We start from the raw sequence: 26,067 nt of genomic DNA on the forward strand, positions 1-26,067 counted from the left end.
TGTTTAACAGATGCAACGCTTAATGTGCTGTGCAGCCCTTATTTAATATCGTACACGATTTTCGATATTCGATTAACGACAATCGAATGGACAACGACCACCCCTGATGCAGCTCTGCACGTTCTGCAGCCCTGGAAAACCACGCCAGTCATTTTTGTTTTGATAAGGATAAAAAAGAGCGTGGCCTGAGAAAATTTGCACAAATCACACAAAAAGCGCCACAAACAATTGCAAAAACGTTGCAAAGTGTGTGGAATGTTGTGCCGCGCAAAGTGTACACCATATTGAGCGCCACAGCGCATACGTGGAACGCAACGTGTGGCCGTTGGCAAAGCAGCAGCCGCGACTGAAACGAGCAGACATCTAAAATAACAAACCGACGGGGTGCTTGTGCAAATGGCTGCTACTTTTCGACTTAATTGTATAACGTTACCTTCATGAGCAGACAATAAAATAACAAAGCTGACGCTCGCGCAGACGATTTTCTCGAATACCTGAAAGGGCGCGACTCAATTAACGAAAGCAAGCAAGTACAATGCATTTGAACCATGCGACGGCCGCGACAGCTGCTATGGCCAACTATCAGCACTATGCGCCTTCACAGCTTGCCACGCATAGCGTTGGTGGCGGTGGTGGCGGAGGCGGTGGTGGTGGCGGGGGCGGCGGTGGATCCGGTGGCGGCGGCATCGGTCCGAACAGTTTACAACAGCCAACGACTATTGCGAGCCTGCAGCAGAGCCCGTTTGCGCTGCATCAATTGACCGCCGTGCAGGCCATACAGCATCCCACCCATCAAGCCATGCTACATCCACAGCATCCGCTTGTCCACCTGCTTGATATCTCGACAACTACAACGAACAGCGGTGGCAATCACACGCCCATATCGCCCATGAAACAGGAGGTACAGAGCGTCATTAGCGAGGATGAGTCTGTGGTGGACGATCCGCGCAAGAAGAAACAATGCCACGTGTGCAAAAACAAGTTCCGGCAGCTGACCACGTTACGCAATCATATGAAAATACACACAGACGAACGTCCCTATAAGTGCAAGCACTGTGACAAGGCCTTCCGCCAGATATCGACGCTGACAAACCATGTGAAGATCCACACAGGCGAGAAACCGTTTACGTGCAATATTTGCGCCAAGGATTTTCGCCAGCAGAGCACGCTCATAAATCACATCAAGACGCATAAGGGTAAGTGCGGGACAACTACATCATCTTGATATAAATATATGTATTTGTATAAGAGACATGTGTAGCAGCAATAACTATAACTGCAATTTTTGATTTTAATACAACTCCAAACACACACCCACACACACACACACAAACTCATGCAATTGCAGCGGCTGAGTCAAGCACGCCGACGTCGCTACTCAACTACCAGCCGCCGTCCTCATCCGGCAAGCATAGCCGTAAATCGCAGTCGAATCAGATGCACAACGCCTACCAGCAGCAGCATCAGCAGCAGCGTGTACAAATCTCAAAGACTCTATACTCGGGCACCTATAGCTCACCACAGGCGGAGGAATTGGTGAAACCGTATCAGTGCAGTGTGTGCAAGCGTCGCTTCCCGCAGCTGAGCACGCTGCACAATCACGAGCGGACGCACATCGATCCTAAGCCGTACAAGTGCGAGACTTGCGATAAGTCCTTCAGCCAGCTGGCAACATTGGCCAATCACAAAAAGATACACACCGGCGATAAGCCATACACGTGTTCCTACTGCCACATGCAGTTCCGGCAGCAGAGCACGCTCACCAACCACATGAAGACGCACACACATCTCGCCAGCCAGCCAGCCACAGTCACAGCCACAGGTGAGCCGCTTGTGTGTTCGCCCTACAACTGAGCCGCTTTCTGTTATCACTGTGTGCATTGATCATTAACGCACTTCCCTAACGAAGCTTTTATTTAAATTTTGTACGCATGCCAACCAATCAACAACCACAACACCCCCAACAACAACAACAACGATCAACAACCAACTGAACTGTACGGTTAACCGAACTATCTATCTATCAACCAATACCATCCATGCAACAATCAATACACATGCGGACTTTTAGTGGATCACTCAACCATGCCAGCGCCCCTCGCACCCGGCACGCAGCAGCTGACGAGCGGCTTGCTGCCCAACAACCTGCACAGCACAACGCCCAACATCCTCCAGCTGGACCATCATCCTCTGCTACACTTTCTCGATGGCAGCACGACCGTGAGTTCTGTGGTTGCCAGCAATGTAGCAGCGGCAGCGGCGGCCAATACTAAAGTCGAACACTACCAGAATGCTCAGGGTGCTCGATTAAATGTAGGCAATATAAATATGCTGAAAGGCGACAATCCGGATCGGCCTTTTGGGTGTAGCGTCTGTCGGCGCTTCTTCTCCCAGCAGAGCACCCTGGTCAATCACATCAAAACGCATACGGGCGAGAAGCCGTATAAGTGCAAGATCTGTGAGGTTAGTTTCCGGCAAGTGGCCACGCTCAATAACCACATGAAGATCCACACCGGAGAGAAGCCCTATAACTGTTCCTACTGTCCCAAACAGTTCCGGCAAAAGAGCACGCTACAAAATCATTTGCGGGTCCACACGTGCTAGACTATCTTCGGCCAGTGAACGCGTCGTAGCCCCAAGCCCTAGCCCGAGCCCGCTCGCCCGTATGTCTGTCAGCCAGTCAAGTAGCCATTGAGGAATCGTGCAATATGCATAAGCGCATACAGTTATACTAGATACAGATCGGATATAAACATAAGTACATAAAGTACGTACATACATTAAATACATACAAACATGCATAAAAACAAACATTTACATATATGTACACATATATATTTGAATATATACTCGAAAAGTGTTATTTACCTGCTGTGCAGAGCGCAATTGTATGTAAACTATAGTAGAGCTGATCCACATGCATGTCCAACTGTAAGTTAAGTCTAGCCGTACTCGTACATACATATTTGTACATGCATATATATATATATATAGCTGTGTGTATTCATATACACACACAACAATAATACACACACATAATACAGGGTGTTTAAACCTAAACAAAACTAAACTCTAATCTAATCCTACTTATTAGCTTCTTAACTGTTGTCACCTACCCTCCCATACCAGCCCATACACCGTTTTAGTTGCAGGACCGAGAGACCTTGATTCTCAGCTTCTCGTCGTGTTAAATGTTAAGCCGAACGTAATATATATATAATGAAAAAAAAATCTAGTTATTGCTACTATACTGTGTAATCCCCCCCTCCCATTCGCCATCCCGCTAAGTGTAAGGCGTAATTAGAAAACAAAAACAAACAGAAACTATTTAAATAAGTGTACTCTTAGCGCATATTTAGCAGCATCTTTTACTCACATGACTAAACCGGAACGATGATCAACATCGAACATCATAGAGTTAGCAGTCGCAGTCGCAATCGCGTTAATAAATCCCCAAAACCGGATTGCTTATAGAACAAAACGTAGTAAACGGAGAGACAAGAGTCCCCATAATAAGTGAAAAATTGTAAAACAGCTAAATTGAAAATGAGAATGACCGTAAATGTTGTAGAAAATATATAGTATATATATAAATATATATAAACTATTTGTAATTGTAAGCAAAAACAATAAAACGAATAAAAGCAAAAAAAAAAACTAAGTATATTGCTGTGAGTGAAAGAATGAAATGAATATCCAATGCTCTAGAAGAAAAAATGTCATGTTCTTAAATTTTAATACTCAAATAACTGACAGCAACCTCCCTTAATTAGCCACAATCTAACTCTGTATGTCCCTTTCCTCAAACGACTCAATTAATTTACCTTCAATTATAATTTGTAAAACTCACCCTCTGTGACTGTTCTTCAGTTAGAACAATTTTGGAAATGAAAGGAAAGAAATGTGTCAAATGTTTATTTCAAGTTAAATATTTAAAAGTGTTCTTCAAGTTGTACAATTTGTGTTTGCTTAATGAAAAAAGTGTATTGTGTGTGAAAACTACACTAAATTTATTACAAGCACTTTAGCATTTAACTTCTAAATGGTTACGAGTGTTGCACGGTGTCCTTGTCAATGAGAAAGCCTCTCAAGCAGCTCCTTCAAATGATCCTATATATATATATATTGTTTTGTGAGAACTAGTGTGTATATATATTTGTATATGCATTTGCTTTGATACAGGAATTGGTTAGATTTTTAGTGTCAGCGACATGGAATTGTTACGAAATATGGTGCGACTGTTAGTTGGATATACTCCATTCTTTATAAAACGCTTTAGTCTAAACGTATCTGAATGATACCAGATTTTCAACAATTGTGGCCGCACTAGCTATTAGATGGGTTTAAATTTAGACTAATATAATTCGTGATTGACTCTAGACGCGCACTAAAACAGCGAATCTGGTTCTTTGGCTGGATGCCAAGGCATTCTGAGTGGGACAGAATATAGTACAATAGAGGAGGTATGGTTATAGATTTAGAATAATATGGGTTGTATATATAAACTATATATAAATATATGTAGCTCAATAATTTGACTTAAATGTATACAGATTAACCAATAGAACTATTTGAACAGCCAACGCAGAATCAAGCTGACCATGAGCCCAATTAGTGCATAAATTAGCGACTTGATCACCGTCGATAGGGAAACTCCGCCGCCAATTAGCTCGTGCACATTGGAGTGTCTAGAGGACGGTGCATACTGCATACGCTCGAGTCGGCGTGTGATGTCATTTAGCTGTTTCGTGTGACTCTGCAGTGTTGCATTCATCTGTTCCACGGCATTTGTGAGTCTGAAAAATTACAAAAAATATAATGTATAAAACGGATATATATATATATATGTATAGGAACGGATTGAACACTCACTGTTTGATGGCGGCGCTATTGGAGCCGCGCTTGACGGCGCCTTGGGGTGATTGGCTTGAATCCGAGTTAGTGTCGCGTGGTGCCAGCACAAGGGATTTGTTTTTAGCCTTGGGCGCCTTGGAGCCCTCTGCGGATGGTACAATAGTTAAATGTCGAAAGGACAGAGCGACTGAATTCATACCGGCACGCAGCGGAATCAACTTGTCGGCGCCGAGCACGACGGGAACAGTTTTATTTCGAGTCTCGGTGATCACCTTGTAATCGCATTCGTATTGGCGCACATCGTTACGCACGTCCCATGGCCGCAAATCTGAATATTTGTATATCCATTGACCGTAATCGTTCAGCTCGAAAAGCGTCGGAATATGTTTCTTATCGTTTTCAGCACGTTCCTTGGCCGATGCCCGCTGGCTTTCCTCAAGCACGGTTTTCTCTTCGGTGGCAGCAACTTGATCCTCGCGCGCTATAGCCTCGGATACGAGACGCCAGAGGCGTTCCGATTCCGTTGGCAGTTGTTTTTCCATTGGCACCAGATAGCGGGTGAGCCGCTTCGAGCGCATATCTGCATCGGCCTTAAAGAGCAATATTTCCTCGCCTGTTTTCAGATCCTTGAGACGACACTCTTTATCCCAGTGACCTTGTATAGTCGCCAGCGTCTCTTTGCCCAATTTAATTTTGCCCACGACCACATTGGTGGCATCCGCGCCGCCGAGGAATGGCTTCAGTTTGAATTCGAGCTCCGTCTTGTAACCGGTGTTCTCGCACTCGATGTTTATCTTGCCGCCAAGTTCCATGGACAATGTACCCATGAGTATACCCTTGCAGTGAGCATAGGGCGTGGTCGCTGTATAAATTTCGCCGCGGGGCAATAGCGTCATCGTAGCCGTGCCCTCCAGCACGGCCGATGTGCTGTTGCCATAGAACTTCGATTTCGCCAAGATGGAGCAGGTGATGCTAAAGCCATCCTCGCGGTTAGTCACATAAAAGGCCGAAACGGGCGGATGGTGAGAGACTTGCTCGGCAATGTAATACGTGCGAGAGCCATTTGGATGCTCCCAATAGCAACGAAACGTTTCGCCCAATATGGGATTATATGGCTTTTTGAGGCCTTTGGGTTTCTTATAGAATCCAGACAGGTACCATTGCACAATGATCTTCATGCGCGTGAATGCATCATCCTCATGCACAGCCCTGCCAAGTAGCAAAATTCGAGATTGAGGGCCACCATAACACATATTGGCAGGAGTACCTACCTAGAGAGCAAATCAGCATGATAATAAGAGTCTGAGAGCTTGTCCAGAAACGAACGCGGCTCGAGTATAAATGTAGGCAGCACCACCTTGCTAAGATCCATTCCGGGTCGAACCTGTTTTACGATACACCAGATGAGGCTCTTGTTCTCCTCTGCCAGCTCCTCCACCTGTTCTCCTTGCTGGAGCCAATCAAAAACCCACATGGGTGAATTATCTGGGCAAATTTTAAATGGGTTAACACAAATAGTTGTACTTACCTCACCGAATTCCTCTTCTTGAAATGGGACATAGCACGTTTCCTCGCATGGTACCTGGTCAAGATCATCTTCCTGCGCCGCCTCTGACTCTGAATCAGACTCCAGACCAGACATGGCCGCATTGGGCGCCTCATTCTGGCTGTCAGCGTCCAGATCTGTAACGAGTTGATAAGTTGTTCAACTTGTAGCTCTCTACAAACGTTTCTCTAGCCAAAGCAGCAGCAGCAGCACCGCTACAATGATGATATATTCCATAAACTAATGCTAATGTGTACCGGCTTTCGGATGGGTGGATGAGTGACTGAGATAGTTATTTAAAACTAGCCTCGAGCACCACATTACAATTACATGAATTTTGAACAATAAACGCCGAGACTACTTTATGTAGAAGCATCAAAGCTATCGAATCGACTGTCGAATCTCCTGGCTAACTAGCCGGATGCCAACAACAATAACCAAACTACGACATGAATATATATTTAATATATAGAGCGAAATCTGGTTGGGGCCTTCACCCTGCACGTTGATTTGAAATCGCGGCAGCAGCAGACAATCGGGCGGTGCACTAACTGGCCTGAAGCCTGCTCCCTTGGCGCATACACTGCTGCCAGCGTAATCCACATCCTCGTCGTCACTCGAACTGCTTCCGCAGAGCACGCCGCCCAGCGATAGGGATTTGCTGATCGGACTCAGATGCCTGCGCAGGCGTCTGCCTGGCTTTGGGTCAGCGGTAGAGGCATCGCTGCCGCGTCGTGTTTGTCCCGAACGTTGGCCAAAACGAGGAAGTCGCTTGGTGCGCTCCCAGTTACTCACGGCGCTGCTATATAGCTGCTGCAGTAGCGGCGTCTGGGCGCGCGACGACTGGCTGTTGTCGGAGCGGGAGTTCTCCTGCTCGGCCGGCGGTGCCAGCCATTGCTGCATCCACTTACCATGATCGTTGAAATGCTTCTCGTAGTCAGCCTCCGACCACTGTGTCTCGTTCGAGACGGGCAGCGGCTCGCCGGCATAATTGCTGGAAGGCGTAGTGCTGCTGTTAGTGCGCAGCAATAAAGCTGAGCAGCGCAGCGACAGCTCGAGTGCATCCATCCAGCATTTGCCGGCCGCCTGACTGGGGGCACGGAAGATCAGATAAGCGGTCGGCAGTGGTTGCACCACAGCGCCTGTAAATTAACGAAATTACCGGATAAGTTAATGTCGCAAGTGTGCAATTTGTACACTAACCGATTGTCTCCTTGTCTGGTCCTCGTGGTGCCCAAATGGACTGCTCCATGGGATGAAAGAGCTTGAAGCAGAAACCATCCTTTTTGCTGGGTCGCTCAATGACCTGACAAGAGGTCAACATAACTGTGCCCACCCAATGGCTGCTTTTTGTCTTTTGACTCTTGTAGATGAGCAGTAGGCCCGGCTTCAGCACGCACCACAGCTTCGTCCAGGACTTGAGTGTGCCGCGCACCTGCCAGAGACAAGAAAGGAGCGTCTTGTCAAGTTAAATATACAGTACATACAGTTATATAGACTCACCTTCAGCCAGTCAGCTAGTACTATAACCGCCGGATCCTGCAGCGAGTTCATCAGCTCACTGGCCACGCGCTTCTTCTCACGCCTGTAGTTCTTGCGCTGCGCCTTGTACGACTCCTTGCGATTGAGCTTGGCCGCATCTGCAGCTGACTGTGGAGCACGAGAGAGAGAGAGAGAAGAGTTGCTTTAGTTCAATATGTCCAAGCAGCTGTGTTGCTGCATGTCTGCACCTTCCTGCAGTCCCGGCATAAATTTAAATATTTGAGAAACATGCGCTCGCACTGGAATTTGCGCTCCTTGTGTGTGTGTATCAGTGTGTGTGTGTGTGGGTGTGTGTGCTTACATCAAGCGACCAACTTGCTCTAAAACATTTTTTACGCTTAACGCCCAAACTGGAATCATATACCTGATGTTAATCTAATTAGCGCTTAAAATGAAAGTTACTCAAACAAAAAAAAAAAAAGCAAAATATAAAAACGCTACTATCTCTGTATCCAAACTAAAAGATACCCTGTGCCCAATTTTCAAATACTAACTAATTTGGTTCACATTTAACGCAGCAAGCTATCGGCACATGTTGAAATTCAAAACAAAACCACACACAAAAAAGACAAAGCCTAGGTAAAATGTTTTGAAAATATTAATATTGATTTGTATGCCGAAACGTTATAAACATAAAACAATTTACTTTCAGGCGCTGGCAGATTGCCCATACAAATCTTTAGAATTTCCAGTTTTAGTCGGATTTTAATAGATTGTCTAATAGCTGGAGTTTGCACAATACCATTTCAAGTTCAGCTAAGAACATTTTCTAGATTTGTTCTAAGTCTGTCTATCCTTTGATACAAAAGTAATACGCTCGTATGAGTTTTGGGCACAGGATATTGGGGAAGCCATAGGAAACTTAGCACGTGCTCTGTTCATATCTATTGATATTCAATCTGTGTTCTAATGCCAGCAACCCCCACACATTGATTATAGCTGCATTAGTCAACATTTGCGCTTATCGTAGCAGAGCTCTTATCGCAGCAAGTTCACTTAGACAATTACAATCTTGACCCAGTTTTAGTGTTATTTCATATTTTGAAAATGTAAAAGCAATACAAATAGAAACAAAATGAAATTGTTGCACAGCTTTGGGAAACACTTGCCTTATCTGTTGGATTGCCATCGCGATTATCTGAGGCCCAATTGGCGATTCCTGCGAAAAGAAATGGAATAACATTTATAAGTGGCGCGCCGACTGATTTTGTATGCTTTAATGGTCCGCAATAGGTTCGATTTTCGGCTAAGATCTAAAAGCAATTCGAAAACATATTCACGGCCTATTATTATTTGTTTGTGTATTATGTATGCGCTAATGCACGTAGACACCCGCATGTTTAAAGTACATAAAAACAAATCAACATTGTCTCAAGGTAGCCCACAGAGCAGCGGCAGACGCGGCGCATTCTGTTTTATTTATTTTACAAATATGTTTTCATTTATTTCGCAATATAAGCAGAGCAACACAAAATACACACATGACCACATACGTATGCATATTAGCTGGCGAGAATGCCCATTGAGATTCAAAGTCTCTGTCTCTGACTCTGGTCTCTGGGGTCTCTCAGTTCGCACTGTCAAGCGACTCGCACTTGCACTGTAATCATTATTGCGCACACTATTATTATTGTCATTTTGTTATTTTTATTCAACTTTTTTGTGCGCGCCAAAAATACGCAACGAAAACAATTTTCGAATTTACGAAGCGTCTTTTCTGGCAACACGTTATAAAAAGCATATAAATTTCAGTTCATAATTGGGCACACTGTAGGGGCGCTACGGAGGCGTGTCAATTGGCAATTGGCACTTGCTTTGTAGTAGATTCATGACAACTCTTTGGTACGCTGCCTGCCTTCACACTGAGCTCACAGCTGAAGAATGTGCGTAGAAATTGGGGACTGCGTTAATTGTTGCCTTTGCATATTTGTTCAATCAACGCGGCACAGCACGGCGTATGCGTTATGCATTATGCGCAGACGAATCAGAAAGAACACGTATCCGCAATGTGAAACCGACTAGACGCCAGCAGCGAATGCGTACAGGGATACCGCGCCAGACCAACCGACGACTGCCTGATTGCCAGATATATATATATATATATATATATATGTTTGCCGCGGCGCACGAAAACAAAACGCAGCTAACTAGGGAGCCGGAGCCGCAACGACAACTGAATATGCCCAAAGAGCAGCGACGAGCAGCTGCCGCCGCTGGCCCAGCGGCGATGACGCGACTGACACAGCGGCTGACGCTCGCGTCGCTGCCGACATAGCCGCCCAGTACGCCATATAATAATGAGCCATTAGCTATGTAGTGGCTGTTGTTGCCGCTGCTCGCCAAAAAAAAAAAATAAAAGCCAAAACAATTTTTTGAAAACGTTTCGAATATTTGTTTTTGAGCACAAGAGAGGCGCGTTTCTTTTGAACTGCAGCAGACGTCCGCCCAGTTACACGGTTGATACTTAGTACTTGTGTGTTGTTTTAGACGGCCCGCAGATATGATATCAGTCAGCGCAGTCAGCGTCGACGTCGACGTCGGCGTCGCAGCTTTTCTCGCTATCTATCTAGTCGTGTCTCATACATTCTCTCGCGCGCTCTCTCTCTCTGTCAGTCTCTCCCCCAAACATTTGGGGCGTTATCGATGAGGTTATTAACTACTTAGATACTTAAATGTATGAGCACACACATTGTGTGTGTGTGTGTGTGCGTGTGTGAACTGCACACACATACAAAGCTTGCAGTGAGCTCATGAGACGTGATCCCAAGGCGCCTGTTACTAAAGCGTTGATTTGATTATGGCACGACTTAATTTTGTAGCACAATTTTAATGGACCTAAGATCAAACAGCTATTTAAGTACACACAAACTTTAAGCTACATCTGTTCATTTCCATGATCTTACTCAATGTGCACATATAATACAGTGCTCGCTCGCAAATGAAAACTTCAACAAGGGTTTTAAAACTTGTTCAAACTTCAACTTGAAATACAATGAAATTAATTATATAATATCTTATATTATTTATCTATATATGTCTAAGAGTCAATTTCGTCGTGGTTTTATAAAAATACTAGACTCAAAGGTGCTTAAAATCAGACTAAAAATAAAAATTATTTCGACCAAATTTATGGAACTGACGTAAAGTCTAATTACCAGTGCTTCAAAAAAAAAATTGTAAAATTTACGAATTGCAAAAAAAAAAAAAATTGTACTTCTGGAAGTCATATTTTTGTGCACAAAAATGAAAGGTTCAAAACTATTATACAATGTATTTGAATTCATTAAATAGGTTAATTTTCAACTTTTCCATAATCATTCACAAAAAAAGAATCTTAGTCTTATAGATACATTTTAAAATTCCCAGCGGACGTCTTTAAAAACCCAAGATATCAAATAAAAAAATATAAATAAATTTTAAGCTTTTACATTTTTTGCAAGTTGTTAAATAAGATGTTTTTAGCGTCTGCCACACGTGCTGAAATTGTCATAATTCAACTCGTAGACGCTTTCGCATATGTTGGCCTTAATGCAAATGGTAAATAAAATAATAAACAAATTCATAAAGCAGCCCGTGCTCGCATTAGATGCCAGATGTGCTTTGAACTTAGAACATTTGACTGCAGACTTTAGATATGAAGATAAAGCATTCGCAGGGAAACCAGGTGTTCGGCAACCCGTTATTCATATGCCAATATTGCTGACAGGTCGAATGGCGCCTGATGATTCAGACTGTGCCAAAATAATAAAACAAAAAAGAAATGTAGAACCCTCTTATCGTACCGAAAATTGCTATCGTAAAGTTCTGCAGTCAAATGTTATATGAGCGGGCTTTTCAATTGAATGCCAACGTTGTGTTGTTGTGTTTGTCCATTAATTAAGGCTTATCGAGAGTGCGAACATTTTTAAGTTCTACAACAACTAAATATAACAATAAATGTGGTGATAAGATATGATTGGACAGGTTGTCAGGCAGGGGCAGAGCCACAGCCAGGCTGTTGGCATCTTTCATCCAGGAAATGGGCAGAACGGGATGCGGGGCTGCGGTACGAATCGCCTTCAATTCTAAGTCATAATGTCGCAAAAAAATATACAATACGCGTACAACAATAACTGAAAAGCTTTTGATAATGCACCGTGCGGCACACAATAGATGAGAACGAAAGCAAAATCATACAAATGGCAGCCAAATGCGTCAGAGATATGGAAACGCTTGACTGACTGGCCAGCGACTGGTCTACGGTCATGGCTAAGTGAATACTTAACAAGCAAACTAATCGAGATATGCATACAAATGTGTCTCTTCCTCATTAGCCAACTGCATATAGGGCTAACGATCCGATTGCTGATGATCACAATAAGCGAAAGCAAAAGTTAAATGAATATGCAAAATATGTGTCGAGTTTTCATACATTTCATACATTCATTTAATGATCGGCGAAAAAACCAGTGTGATCAGTCTGATCACTGGAATTATCATCCAACTATTATATGTGAAAATTAAAGTTTCATCGGTTGCATGATCGATAGAATGATCGGTGCAATGATCACGGAAGTGCTATGTTAAATTTTTATGTAACCAGTGGAATGATCGATGAATTGTTTGCTGAAATGGTAAGTGGAATATTCATGGAAGCAATCAGTGAAATTATCGGTGATATTATCGATGAAATTATCGGTTAAATAAATTGTAAAGCGATATGTTCAATGATCCGTTAAATAATCGGTGATAATTCGTTCAACTGTGAACTGTGCAAAATTTGGAAAAGAACTTCACCTGGCGATGATGGCGCTGGGCTGTTGCTCAAACTGTCTGTGGAGGGCAGTTTGGTTAAAAGCACCTTTTGCGAGGGTCGACGCTTGAATTTGAAATCGAATACTGCAGTTAATGTGAGCAGTTAACCCATACATAGAATGAAATATGTTAAAAGAAAGGAAGAAATAGAGAAAGCAAACAATATATCTATAGAATAGTCAATTTATATCAATACAACTAGTTAGTTCTAAAGCTCTATAGTTCTTTTGCTACACACACATTAACATTCATGTTTACGACATTGACACGACTTAAGTAGACATAACTGGACATTGAAAAAAGTAGAAAACCAAAACAAATACTAAGCAGTCGAGAAGTTTAACAATACGCAAGAGCACAGATCGAATGAACAAATGAACGAGTTTGTGACCTTATTTACTAATAAAACAAATAAAGCTTAAATTTATATGTAGATGAGAAGTTTGGTTTTGAGTGTGATTTACTTTCATTTCCTATTGCTGAAAGTATATTTTATAATCTAACTAATCCAAACACAAAAACTATCGATAATTATCACCATATCGAGCTATTATCTTGATCCCAACTATAATCCTACTACATATCAGTATCTCAGCCATTGACAAGCTGCTATAAATATATAGGAAATTACATATAATTTTCTGTGTGATTCATATCATGATGGGAAACAATTAGGTTGTTATCTTATCTGACCTTGTGTCAGTATTTAACTGGCTGTTAGCAAAACGATCGATAATTATCGAGAATATCAAGCTGTATATATCATGATTTAGCACACTTAATTTGTAACCCTATCTAATTGTATCTCAGCAATTGTCTAGCTGCAGGGCATCTTTTATTGGGCGTGTTAATTAATCGCTGTAAATAAATTAAGTGCCGCTATCAATTTGCTGTCATCGGATATTAAGCACAGCACGCTGTCCTCAATAAACAAGCAGACTAGGGTGTTGGCCAACCAGCTGCTTAATCTGACGATAGCAGGCGAAAGGATGCGAGGATAGGTTGCATTGATTGATTTTAAATAAAGTGCTTGCAGCCGTTTCAATTACGCAATTCCCCGGCCCTTGCGATGCCAGCGATAAGATACGACTAGAGAAGCGTCCAGCTAGAGTGCACAGTCCGATACGCACACGATGTGTCATCGAGGCGGCTGATGGTCACCTTTCGATGGCCATTAAACTGGAGCTGGCCAATGGTCAATGTTGGCCGCAAATGATGAATGACGTCAACATGCGAATGCACTTTTAATTCTGCCAACAGCGGGCAACTTGTTGTTGCTTCACTTGCTACTTGACGTCATGCCATGCCCCCATATGTTGGGCCGCGCTGTTTATGTATATGGGATTCTATATAATCCAATTATATAGGGGGCTGGTCAATGTGGCAGTCGGCATAGGTAAGTGGAGCACTGCTGTTAGAGTGTAGAGCGGGCGGTGCGACGGGGCGCGGGAGAAACTGATTAGATATGCAAACGGCGGCCGCCAGGTGGAGCTAGCAATCAATATGCATATGTGCAACGAGCTTCGCACGACTCTCTAATTTATTACACGGTAATTTGCCCAAAAGCACGCTATAAAATATTCAACGAATGAGGCACACACACATTGAAATGGATAACTGATGTATATTCATTCAATAGATAAATTATGCAGCCCTCTGCCAGAGATGACGTTCAAATTCGTTCGTTATGCAAATGTAAAAGCGAATTTTCATCAACGGGCTCGGATGGGGCCCAAGACTAAAGTTCACAGTGCAGCTCTCACTTCTGACCTTTGCCACTGAAGCTCAAAACGAAACAAAAATAGAATACTGCATGCCTTTTTGGTACACAAGCCGAGCCCTTAACCCTTACCGCGCCCAAGCTAGGCCAAAAAAAAAAAATAAATAAAAAAATAAATAAAAGCACAATGGAATAAAAAGCTATGAAATGAAAATGGACACATCACAAAACGCAGTGACGCATCGATTTTTGTACTCTTTTTCTCTTCGAGAGGGAGAGCTAGGCACATTTGTATATCCAGCAGTTGGCACATGCTGCATTTCTCAGCGTTCATGGCCTGCAGTTGGCCCTTATGACGCCTTTGGCCCCACTGTGTCGGAGCCGAAGGGCAATAAAAAATGCCCAAAAGTTTGCGCGTGTAGCTAATTGTGAGTGTGCGTGTGTGTGTGTGTTTGCACAATGTTCACTGCAAAAATAAAAATAAAAATGTTTGCTAAAAATGTTATGCCAATTACTTACGACACAATACATAACGAATGCGAGCTAGTGAGAATAAATCTAAGACAGCATACCGAGTCCATAATACTCTTGCGAAGCTCTAGAAAAGGGTATTATACTTTGACAATGTGATAAATACGACCTTAGGCTGTCAAATATTCTATATTATTGTACTGCGAGCTGTACTAAAGTTTGATGTATAATATAAAAAATATATTTTATAATTGTGAATACTTATAAATCGGAAAATGTGTTCATTTCGAATATGGAGAAAATTCATGAAGGAAAATGAAATCGCTTCGAAAGTTATTTTTCCATTAAAACAATAAAGTCATGCCGATTTCCAAGAAAAATTCTATCTTCTATATACAAACTATAAAAAGAAATATTTGCAAAATACGAATTTAAGATATAACACGTTGAATGCAATTAAAATTCATTCAATTTCCGAGCGAGCCCTGTACACAAATAATTTTTGACCTACGTCTAATTGTCCGCGCGGTGCTCCCATGGCAAACCTCATAATGAAATTGTTCATATAGATATTTATGCGTATGCCAATTTTGACTGACATTAATTGGTTTGATCGAGCTCAGTTGAGCTTTGTAAATTGATAAATAGCAAACGGCCCATGGCAATCAAATGGCAACTATGGCGACCTGTATGACATCCACAGAAACAAACACGCATGAGACAAACACACGCACACGTACAGTGTTCGCTCATTAAGTAGGAAATTGGGATATTGGCTAAAAGCAGTTTTTTACAAGGCAAAAAACATTTATAGAACTCTTCATGTTTCACGTTTTGTCTTCAACTTTGAATACCTACAGCTTATTGAGTATATTTAATGAGCTCTTGAAACGAAACGTTCTAGTTAACGAGTGAACACTGTATGGACGTATGTTCATGCGTGAATTATGACGGGAACAGGTGCAAGTGCAAGTGACATGGGCCAAAGCCGATTTCAAATAGCTTTCAAATGGTGGTTGGTGTGTGCTGCGGTCAGAGCTTAGCAACGCAACCCAAACACAATAAACAATTAACGCCCAGCCTCGGTTGACCCCCGTCCCAGCCAGGGGTTGAGGAGGGGCAGAGCGGAAGTGTTTGATGTTTGATGCGATAGTCGACATTAGTCGTCTTGCGGCAACTGCCATTGAAATGGAGGAGTGACAAAATCAAAACAGAACAGAACTGCTTTCTGTGGATGGTGACCGACTCACAGATACCCCGTACTCAGCTCTAGATTGTTTTGACTTATAATCAAACTTGTCTACATACACTTGTCTGTATACAATCTGACGCCGTCATTTTTCCTTAGTTTAGTTTTGAATGAACTCGAACCGTTAAAATGTATCTTAACATTACATGCAACTGTTCTGCTGTGATTTGTTATTCAAACAGTAAGAAATTTCTGATCTAGATACATATTTAAGCACACGCGCCAAATTTGGTGGCCCCAACTCTTCAATTTTGCGAGGTGTGTCAAAAAAAGAAAATCAATATTTGTCAATTTCAGGAAAATGAGGTGACAACTCGAAATACTAAGACTTGCTGGGCGAGACGCCTTAAATCTCTAGCTGACCCAGAATATATAAATATATCTGCGTGTTACATACATTTGATCATATTCAATATGCCTCGCCGCTTACCCATTTTGAAAGGGTATTTAATTAGCGACAGCAGCAAAACATGGATTAGCATGTCGATGTATGTGTGTGCGTGTGTGTTGTGCGATGGAAACGAAACAAAAACAACAACAACAACAACAACAACAACAAACGAGAGCGAACAGTGAGCGAAAAATGTGAGCTGCTGCCTGAGCCAGCCGCCAATAGAAATGGAAAAGCAACGCAAAATGACGACACGAGACGACATTGAAAAGCAATTGGGGATTAGCTGGCCAACGGATATATCCTGGTTACCAGCTGTCCACCAGACGACTCACCTGATGACTGCCTGAGCCCGGCGCTGTTTGGTGGCGTTATGTTAATGCCACTGATGTTGCTGCCGGCGCCGACGCCGACGCCGACGTTGACGCCCAGTGATTGATTGGAGGCGGCCATCGAGAGGGCACCGGCTGTCTGCAGGTGCAGATGGCTGCCGCTTGCCGTGGGCACGCTGCTCGCCTGTGGCGTCTGCTGCTGTGGGGTGCCGGGCACCGAATGGGAGGCGGTGTTGCCCACTGGCGGCAGCAGCGAATCTCCGCCGCCCGCATGCTTGGCGCTGCCTATGCGAATGGGTGTGCTGCTGTTCGACAGAGCGGCAGCAGGAGCGGGAGCGGGAGGAGTCAGGCCGACAGCTGAGTTGATGATCGTTGAATTGGCAACGCTAGCTGCTTGATGTTGTTGTTGCTGCTGCATGTTGTCTTCTCGAGTTGTTGTTGTTATTTGTGCTGTGCTTCTTCTTCACTTATTGCCTAATCAGCATGGCATTTGCTTCAGTTGTCCAGCGTGCAAGGTTTGACACACTCACACACATACGCACGCACACAAACACGCAGGCACGGCCAATTATTGATTTTGTTTAGGTTTCCTTTTTTGCGCACATACAATTTACTTGGATATTGTTTTTTTTTTTTTTATTTTATTATATTTTTTTTTTGTTCAACTGTTTTGTGTTATGACCAATTTAAAACTGAAGTCCTGCTGTTACACTTATCTACATGTGTGTGTGTGTGTGTGTGTGTGTGTATTTATGCTCATATGTATGTATATTTGATTCGGATTGAAGTGCCAACTCCGTGGTAAGTTGGTTAATTAAAAGCAACGCTGCGGCCACGTAACAGCATTGAACCAATTAGTAGCGACTGCTAAAATAGCACAACGGCGGCCAGTATTATTGTTCTTATTCGCATACACTCAACAAGAAACAACACTCACACTAATGCGAGCTTGAAACACACTTCTCGTATTTGTAACAATCGTTTTTTTTTCCGCGTGGGCGCTCCGCTGTCGCTAACGTTTCACGTCCAACTGAAGCTGAGACTGGCACAACACTGCGGCACAATGTATTCACATACAATAATATGATGTATAGTATATATGTATGTATGTATGTGTTCGTATCTCATTTCCAAAAAGCTAAACTTGTTTCGACGCTTTTGTATGAGCTCATCCAATGCTGCGCCCGTTTCCCATGCCGACGCCGCCTCCAATTCAACACTAACAACCACCATTGCTCGTTTGTAAGATTATTTTTGTGACGCGGCAAACGACGCTGGAAGTGCAAACGCGAACAAGTTGAACAAGCTTTTTTTTTGTTTTGGGGAGGGATTGGAAGGCTAACCGCCTGCCCGCATTGCAAACAGCTGACAGCTTTCAAACTCATGGAAACGTATAATTTGCCTGTGCGTGTGAAGAGTGCAGATCTATATACATATAAATATTGGTCAAAAATGGTGCATTTTTTTAAATTGCTGGCATTTTAAAGTTCGTTTTAATCATTTAAATACATTTTAAACTGCTTATCATAGAAATTATGCGAAACAAAATCAAATGTAGTTTTATATATGTAAAGTGTATTTGCAATTGTTCTTAGCTATTTGACTTAATTTCAATATTTTATTTCGGTCCATTCATCATCTGTGGAGGAATCGTTCCCAGTGGTGGCGGCGGACCCATCATGGCCATTGGATTGAGTATGGGCGGCGGACGTATGCCTGTGGGTGCCATCAGAGGATTCATCATGGGTTGCATATACGGCGGCATATTTGGCATTCCTGGACGTGGCGGTGCTCCCATGTTGGGCGGCGGTATGGAAACGCCGGTTGGCTTGTTGCCCGGCGCGGGTCCAGCGAATGGATTATTTGTAATCTTGCCCGCCTTGAATGCAGCTGTAGTGGCATCGATCAGATGCTGGGCCTGCTCCTCCATCCACTTTTGGTAGTAGAACTTCACATTGTCACGATGTTTGCGGCCAGTGCAATGAGTTTTTCGCACCGACGGCGAATCGTGCGTCAAATATGTATCGCAATAGTCGCAGTAGTACTTGGGCATGCTGATATGCGGCGATTTCCAGTTTGTTTACGTTTTATATTTTTGAAATAAACATGAAAAACGTACGATGTCGAAATTAATATAAAGACGTACAGCAAAATATTATTGACAGACTGACCGTAAAAGACAAGCATGAAAATACACAAAATGCCATAAAAATATACTTACTGAAATACTAAAAATCCAGAAATAAATTAGTGTGGTAAAATGCTGACAAAATTTAACATTATTATCGGTCCATCGATATTTCTTGTAATGTGCGTGCTATCGATGAATAACCGTGCCTTTTGAGTATAACAGCTTAGTGCTGCCCTTAACATTAACAGTCTGCGTTAACAGTTTTTTTTTGACCGGCAAACGAGTAGGACGTGTGAGCGGACGTCAGCGCTGTCGTAGTAGTTGGTGTTGTTGTTGTGCGCACCTTTTTGAATGATGTGTCGACTGTGAATGAGCGGCAAACACGCGTAACGGCAATAAAAAGCAGCAAAAAATAGTGTGCCTGCCTGAGAAACAGAAGAAGCAATAAAATCGTAATTATTACCAATTCGTGTTCGGCGTGTTTAATGCTGCCGTATGAGATGCAAAGCATAAACCAGTTCAGAGTGCATAAATAACTGCCGCCCAAAACGCCGGTGTGTGTGTGTGTGTGTTTGTGTGTGTGAGCGCGGCTTACATTCAATTAAAAACCCGGCCAAAGTCTCGCATTAAGGCGGCCAACTAGTTTGTGCGTGCATGTGTGTGCGAGCGCGCGCGTCTCTGTGTGTGTGTGTGTGTGTGTGTAAACAGCTAAAAGCAAAGGAATTTATGTTGCCGCAGCATCGCAGAGCCAAAAACAGAAAACAATAGAGGCAGAGGCAAGGCAAAGGCAAAGCCGAAGACAACGTTGGAAGGAGCCGCCGTCGCCGCCATCGCCGCAGAGGATCCAACACCAGAAGTTGCTTGACCAGTTGCTCGGTTTTGGGATATTTGCGTTGTTTTCTCTCTTTATTGGATGGGATACGCGCCAGTCTGAATGAGGAGCAGGGGGAACAGCTAGCGATATGCCCTTTGTACAACGTATTGTGCAGCCGGTGAATGTGGCTCAGGCGACAGCCGCCAGTCTGGGGCATGCCTCCACGCGATTCCAGTGCGTGCCCGGCAAGTGCAAGAACAACAATTGCATCAATAAGCAGCTGTCGGATGAGACGGATGCCGGCACGCCCACATCGGCCGCATCGCCCAGCTTGACCCGGGCGCTGGTTCATGTTCTGCCCAATGGCGAGTCGGACGCTGAGCCGCGCCCGCCAGCCGCGCTGCCCATGAAGAAACTCAAGCAGCATGTGGAGTTTTTGCCCTCGACCACGCCCACAACACCCACACCCACATCGCCGACGCAAGCGCGTGCCTCCCAGTCGCTGCCGAATTCGCGCCATCCCAGCCAGCAGCGCGTGGCGCTGCCCGCACGCAACGCCAGCGCGCCGCAGTCGCCGACAGCGACCCGGATCGTGTCCGGCTACGAGTTCGACTCGATCAGCAATATAACGCTGAGCAATGCGCTGCGCCAGCTGGCCAGCCTGGTGCTCATTGCCAGCGACATCTTCGACGAGCTGCAGCGGGACTTGCAGTCGGTGGGCGAGCGGGCGGGCCGTGTCCAGCGCAAAATCACGGCCGTCGAGCGGCGCGTTTGTGCCTACGATCCGAAAATGGTCACAGTTCGTAAGTATTCCAAGAACACAATATATTATTTAAGCTTGAACACGCATGCAGGCAGCAGGTACAGTAAAAGCTCTCTTGAGGTGATCACCCACAGCACCTGTTCAGGTAAATGTTTCCTTGCGAGGAATAAACAATTTAGTAACAAAATTAGAGGATCGATACGCAACTCACTTTTATTTTTGCTGTGAACCCAATCTTAAGCCGAATTTTTCACAAACGAAAACTATTTTAATTAATCTTTCTCTTCTGGCAGTGCCACATTAACATCTGTACAAATGTGTACAGGCTTTTGCACTGTTAATGTTAATGTCGATACACACACACGAGTACACATATACATATACATGCATAGGCGAGCTTATTGCACGGGCCAAGCATCAGCATAACATAACATAAAATCTATGTTTTGTGAAGAATATATTAAAATTTAGATTATCTTTTCAATTTTATTCAAGAAAAAATTGATTTATCAAATCTAGATATTTGTTATTTAAATCGAATTTATCCGTTAACAGATTTGCTTTTGTGTTGGCTAATTTTCATAAAAGATTTTCCGTTATAAAACTTGTTTAGGTCAAAAAACGTTCACCCAAGAATATTAAGAAAAAATATTGGGGTTAAATAAATCGGCCGACCACTTGAGATGTCCGCCCCAAGCAGCCGACCGTTAGTAGAGCTTTCACTGTATATAGTATATATATATATATATATATATGTGTGTGTGTGTGTGTGTGTGTACACACATATGCATGTATGCATATTTGAATTGCCATTCATAGCGAGTCGCTGGCAAAGTCAAGTGCGTTTATCAAAGGCAGCTTATCTAGTGTCATCTCTCGCTGCCTTGCTCCCCCCTCCTGTACTGCTTAGTATGCGTGTCTGCCGAGCTTTCGTCTGTGCTTGCATATAGTGCGTGTGTGTGTGTGTGTGCGCGTGCTTGCTGTGGGTGGCTGCCTTTGCGTCGTGCTGGAATCTTATCTTGGCTTCGTTTTTCTTTCGTTTGCTTTGTTGTAAATTAAATTCAATTTGCTCGGCGCAAAAGCAGAGCGCGAAATTAACACCTTGTTTACTTTCTGGTTTTGCTGCTGCTGCTTCTTCTTGCTTGCACATTCACTCTGGCAGGCGCGGCGTGTTGTAGGTGGAGCTGTGGCCTCTTCGCACAATTAGCTGCTACTACAATTACAGATAAGCGGCTAAAGTTGCTTTGGCTCATTGTTTTCGCGACCTTGTGTTAAATTGTGGCCAACATGTTTGCGCATTTATGTATGTTGCATTCTGCTCTGTCTGCAGGCCTTCAAGTTTTGTGGCAGCAACAAGTTGCAGTACGTTGCTTGCCTGTCGAACGGAGCTCGCTCCACATTTGGCATTGCCTTGGTGCAGCATTTTTTTTTTGTTTTTAATTTTCTTTTCGTGCCGTTTGCATTTTCAGAATTTTGCTATTCGCTGGAAATTTGTGCCTGTGCAATAAATTTTACGAGAAAAAAAATACAGCTCAGACGTCAGACTGGCGACGCTGACTGCAGCTTTTTGCTCTTTTCATATTCTTTCTGCTGTTTGTGATGCATTACCGCAAAGTTTAGTGTTGCCAGAGTGATCGAATGCGATCGATTTGCAACACCGCACGCTCCCTCTCGCTCTCTCGCCGTTTACTTTTGACAGCTGACAGCTGCTGACTAAAGGCAGCTGCTGCAAGCAAAAGCAGCGCGCGCGCTAATTGCTCAGGTATGAAGCGCACAGAACAAGAGAAGCACGTAATTACAAGCACATAGCACACGCAAACACACACGCATATGATAAAGTATTGGTAAGTTGGTAATTTTGCAATTGGCATTTGCTGCAATGGCCACATGCAGTTATGCTGACGGCCGCTCTCACCTGTGCGCGCGCGCTCTCCTCCCTGCCAGTGTTGCTCAGCGCCGCTCATTAATGTGCCCATAATAGAAAATGCCATTACAGCGCGACATCCATCGCCATTGCCATTTGTGGGCAAATGTTAACTAAGCCGCAGTTGCCTCAAAGGGGGCCGTGCAGCCATGCGTGTAGGGAGACAAAGCGTGCGGCAGCAGGGGTGCGTCTTTCTGCTAAAGTCTAGGGAGAGGAAGAGAGGCGCGCAACTGTTACCGTTGGCTGAGTTTTTTTTTTGTTTTTGTTTTTTGCTACCTCTATCAATCGGCCATATTGCTCGGCAACATGTAAACAGGCGCTGTGCCTGCCGCATACGTGACTAGACTATGAGTGACTGCTACTGTTGCGGCTGCTGCTGCTGCTGCTGCTGGTGCTGTTTGCACTTTGAGTTGTTGCTTGTTGGTGAAGGCAGCTGCACTTTGAACATGACCGCTATCCACTTGGCCAAAGGATGGCCATTTACTTGGAACTTGGCACAATTGATATGTGAAAAAAAATACATACATACTTACATACATCTACATATGTGTGCGTGGGCAGTTTATAGTTTTGTGTACACATGGCATTTGGCTGTTAAGCTAATTTGCTACGTGTTGCCAATGCCAGTGAAATTTAATCCCATGAAGTACACTTGGCAATGGTTGATAAAATGCGCACCTGCCTCATCAATCTTATATAAAACAGTCCAGGGTTGTTGTAGATGGTGTTTCAGCATAACAGAGACTTACATGTTAGTTACTGTGCATTTTACATTACAGATAAATGTTATTGAAAGGGTATGCAAGCTGCGACTTGCGAGCTTTTCATTTTATGGCCTTCCTATATATTTTTTTCGTCTGTCTTCTGTTCCAAAAAGTAATTGCTGGCACAGTGGGAATAAATTACGCGCAGCCTGACCAAAGATATGGCCCGCATCTGAGCAGCGCACAAAACCTGTTCCCACCTGCAACATGTCGTTTCGAGTGTGTATGTGTGTGTGTGTGTGTGAGCGACGTCTGTGTGTGCCGCCACAAAACTAAACAAACCAGCCAACGAAAATAAACCTTAAGCGCTCTAAAGAAGAAGGAAAAAAAAAACGCTGCGTGCCACAGCCAAATAATTTCAACTAACCAACAAAAATGAGATACAAACCGAAAAAAAAAAGCAAAAGATACAGATACTGTGCGTTATTGTCTGTTGCCATAGTTGTTAGTTTGGTTTTGTTCTTTTTGTGCTTGTGCTTTAAACATTCGACGCATTATTGTATTTCAAGTGCGCTGATGAGCATTTGATTGTTGCAGCCGGGTTTGCCTTGGGGCTGGCGGCGTTTGGGGGCAGCGGGCACTTTATTTTTCTGCTTGGAATTCTTTTTACTTTACTTCTTCTTTTTTTTTTTTTGTTTACTTTTCCCAAACAACATTTTGTTCTCACTTGAAGCGCAAAACCGAAATGTAAACCAAGCAAAGTCGCGGCCAGCACAGTCATACAGATACAGATACAGATAGGGATACAAATACAGATACGGCGGCAAGATACAGATAGAGATAGAACACTTACATGTATATATATATATGTATATAGATGCGCGCTGTCAGCGCTGTGCATACTATAAACAACAAGTGAGTCTCGGCGAACCGGTGTTGCAACGTGTGGCAATCGCCAGGTTGCATAAGCTGCCATCCAACTGGGAACCTGGGAACCCAACCAGCTCTGCTATGCCATATTTGCTTTTGTGGTAGATAACATTCTTTCTCTTCGTTTTTAATGCTGCTGCGTTGTTTGCTCAACTTGGGCAGCAAGTGTAGCTGAAAAGTGCGCGAACAGCGAACAGCGTTGCGCAGTTAAGGCCACAAGTTCAACGGCTAAGAAACTTGTTGCGTGCCACCAAGAACAGCAACTGGAATCTGCAGATTGATTGCCGATCGTCGTCTGCGTCTGCGTCTGCATCTGTAGTTGGTGCATTTTTGCACGTTTGCCATAGCCAATACATGGCCACAGCTCGTAAAGTCGCTGCCGGAGTTTCAGTTTGATGCATTTCTATGCAACCGCAGCAGCAGCAGCAGCAGCAACAACAACGACGCACCTTTCAGTCATTGAACTTTAAGCTATGCGTTACCCCGCCCGACATCAGACTTGAACGTCGTCAATACTCGAGACTGCAGCGGGCTTCATTCACAGCCAGACGACGTTTGCCCCGAAACCGAAGATCGTTTCGTTTCGTTTGGTTTGGTTTTGAAGTGCGGCGCTTTTTCGATCCGTTCGGCTCATAAAGAACTTTAAATTGATGTGCCACAGCCGAACGCAACGTTAATTTCTATTTGTTGTGTAGCCGAACACAACGACAGCAAGAAGAGTTACGTACGGATTGCCGAACATTGAATACGCTGTAATATTAAAAAACAAACCATGCTGCTTGCGTTGTCTTCGTATGGAAGTTATGTGATATAGTTGTCTAATGAAATGTTCTGAAAATCTTAGGATTTCTCATATATATTTAAATTAAATTAAAGCTCGTTAATATTATCCTAAAGCGTGACACAATCCGAGGCACAAATTCGATGTACCCTCCGCTAGAGTATACAAAACACAAATAGCTTTTGTTGTTGCTTTCGTTTGTTTGCCTGCAGCGGATGTGATTTGGTGCCGGTGCTGCAATAAATAGTCCAAACTTAAGAGCTACACGAAAAGCGTTGCGGTTTCAAGTTCAGCGACAGTCTTATAAACAGCTTGCTAGAATCAAAACACCCGCATTTTACCTATGGGAGCTGTACGAGTTTTAGCCAAATTGACTTTCTGAGCCATAAACTGTTGTCTCTATGCAGCACGACGACTTTCTAATCTAGCTGTTCCCTCTCTGTGTGTGTGTCTATTTACATGAGAATGTTGCCCCATGGCAGACACTCACAAGCGTCTGCTTGCACCTTTCCTGACTGCAATCTCTTGGCCTCCATGTCTAAGCATATCAGTTGAGATTTAATGGCATTTAAATTTAATTTATAAAAGCCAAACATGTTTCTAAATATGCCCATTAAACTGGCTGTTGCAAGTCGTGTGGCATGCGGCATGTGGCATGTGGTGTGGGCACACATAGACAACAGGATATTGTAGGCGTTAGAACAAAGGCGCAACCCGAATGGGCAATGCCCAGAATTCTGTCTGGGCCCTGGCTGTGCGTTCCACAGCGAAAGCGCAAAATTGTGCGTTGGTATTTTCCAGTTTCTGTTTTTATTTTATTTTTTTTTTAGAGGCACCAATGTGCTGGCATGCGATTTCAGTTTATAGATTCGTTCCAGAAACCTGTACAGCATCCCACAGGTAAACAGCGCGGCACTAATCAAGCGCAGACGGCGACGCACAACGACTAGACGAAGAGCAGGAGGGGAAGGAGAAGGTTTCCAAACCCTGCAGCAACGTGTTGTGGCATTACTTGCATTACTCGCGAGACGAGCATTGGAATTTCTCGTTGCCCATTTGGCTGTTGTGCGGCTGTGGCAGGGAGCTCAACTTGTTTCTTGGTAACTCGGGCCGGAGTGCTT

At 43.7% G+C, this 26,067-nt stretch overlaps 4 protein-coding genes across 19 annotated transcripts in view; 2 read left to right on the top strand and 2 right to left on the bottom strand.

Annotated features, from left to right (window-relative positions):
• The first annotated feature begins 121 nt into the window (after window positions 1-121).
• Window positions 122-2,923, top strand: LOC6630089 (gastrula zinc finger protein XlCGF26.1). Of its 2 annotated transcripts, none has more exons than XM_015171481.3 (3): window positions 122-1,196; window positions 1,349-1,822; window positions 1,910-2,090. In XM_015171481.3, the coding sequence occupies exons 1-3, from the start codon at window positions 536-538 to the stop codon at window positions 1,918-1,920; spliced, it is 1,146 nt and encodes a 381-aa protein (XP_015026967.1). In that variant the 5' UTR covers window positions 122-535; the 3' UTR covers window positions 1,921-2,090. The 2 variants fall into 2 exon arrangements, with proteins under 2 accessions (XP_015026967.1, XP_002054256.1); XM_002054220.4 differs by having other exon boundaries at window positions 123-1,196; window positions 2,072-2,923.
• A 965-nt stretch (window positions 2,924-3,888) lies between these two features.
• On the bottom strand, window positions 3,889-18,120 carry Orp8 (Oxysterol-binding protein-related protein 8). Of its 13 annotated transcripts, XM_015172141.3 has the most exons (11): window positions 16,903-18,104; window positions 12,719-12,820; window positions 9,052-9,101; window positions 7,904-8,050; window positions 7,604-7,835; window positions 7,312-7,542; window positions 6,383-6,537; window positions 6,126-6,304; window positions 5,054-6,063; window positions 4,873-4,999; window positions 3,889-4,796 (listed from the first exon to the last, which is right to left on the bottom strand). In XM_015172141.3, exons 1-11 carry the CDS (start codon window positions 17,315-17,317, stop codon window positions 4,568-4,570), a joined length of 2,877 nt encoding a protein of 958 aa, XP_015027627.1. In that variant the 5' UTR covers window positions 17,318-18,104; the 3' UTR covers window positions 3,889-4,567. The 13 variants fall into 13 exon arrangements, with proteins under 13 accessions (XP_015027627.1, XP_015027628.1, XP_015027622.1 ...); XM_015172142.3 differs by having other exon boundaries at window positions 4,873-6,063; window positions 6,898-7,542; window positions 16,903-18,120; XM_015172136.3 differs by having other exon boundaries at window positions 4,873-6,063; window positions 16,903-18,109.
• Window positions 18,121-18,454: 334 nt separating this feature from the next.
• Window positions 18,455-19,069, bottom strand: snRNP-U1-C (small ribonucleoprotein particle U1 subunit C). The gene has a single exon (XM_002054217.4). It carries the CDS (start codon window positions 18,950-18,952, stop codon window positions 18,518-18,520), a length of 435 nt encoding a protein of 144 aa, XP_002054253.1. The 5' UTR covers window positions 18,953-19,069; the 3' UTR covers window positions 18,455-18,517.
• A 70-nt stretch (window positions 19,070-19,139) lies between these two features.
• Window positions 19,140-26,067, top strand: part of gukh (NHS actin remodeling regulator GUK-holder) — a 43,093-nt gene continuing 36,165 nt past the window's right edge. Inside the window, exon 1 of one of the 3 annotated variants that reach the window (XM_032438945.2) lies at window positions 19,140-20,647. In XM_032438945.2, the coding sequence (XP_032294836.1) occupies window positions 19,993-20,647 (655 nt within the window). In that variant the 5' untranslated portion in view covers window positions 19,140-19,992. The remainder of the gene's footprint in view (window positions 20,648-26,067) is intronic. The other 2 variants (XM_002054216.4, XM_015171482.3) reach the window with 2 other exon arrangements.

Source organism: Drosophila virilis, chromosome 2, assembly GCF_030788295.1.
Source record: "Drosophila virilis strain 15010-1051.87 chromosome 2, Dvir_AGI_RSII-ME, whole genome shotgun sequence".
NCBI classification, from domain to species: Eukaryota; Metazoa; Arthropoda; class Insecta; order Diptera; family Drosophilidae; genus Drosophila; species Drosophila virilis.

Excerpts from the sequence above, each read along its gene's own strand:
- LOC6630089 (XM_002054220.4), top strand. The coding sequence starts at position 536 with ATGCATTTGAACCATGCGACGGCCGCGACAGCTGCTATGGCCAACTAT. Across the intron at positions 1,197-1,348 it reads TCACATCAAGACGCATAAGG|CGGCTGAGTCAAGCACGCCG; the intron begins GTAAGTGCGGGA and ends ATGCAATTGCAG. Across the intron at positions 1,823-2,071 it reads AGCCACAGTCACAGCCACAG|TGGATCACTCAACCATGCCA; the intron begins GTGAGCCGCTTG and ends GCGGACTTTTAG.
- Orp8 (XM_015172142.3), bottom strand. The coding sequence starts at position 17,317 with ATGCAGCAGCAACAACAACATCAAGCAGCTAGCGTTGCCAATTCAACG. Across the intron at positions 12,821-16,902 it reads CGGGCTCAGGCAGTCATCAG|TATTCGATTTCAAATTCAAG; the intron begins GTGAGTCGTCTG and ends CATTAACTGCAG. Across the intron at positions 9,102-12,718 it reads CCCAGCGCCATCATCGCCAG|GAATCGCCAATTGGGCCTCA; the intron begins GTGAAGTTCTTT and ends TTCTTTTCGCAG.
- snRNP-U1-C (XM_002054217.4), bottom strand. The coding sequence starts at position 18,952 with ATGCCCAAGTACTACTGCGACTATTGCGATACATATTTGACGCACGAT.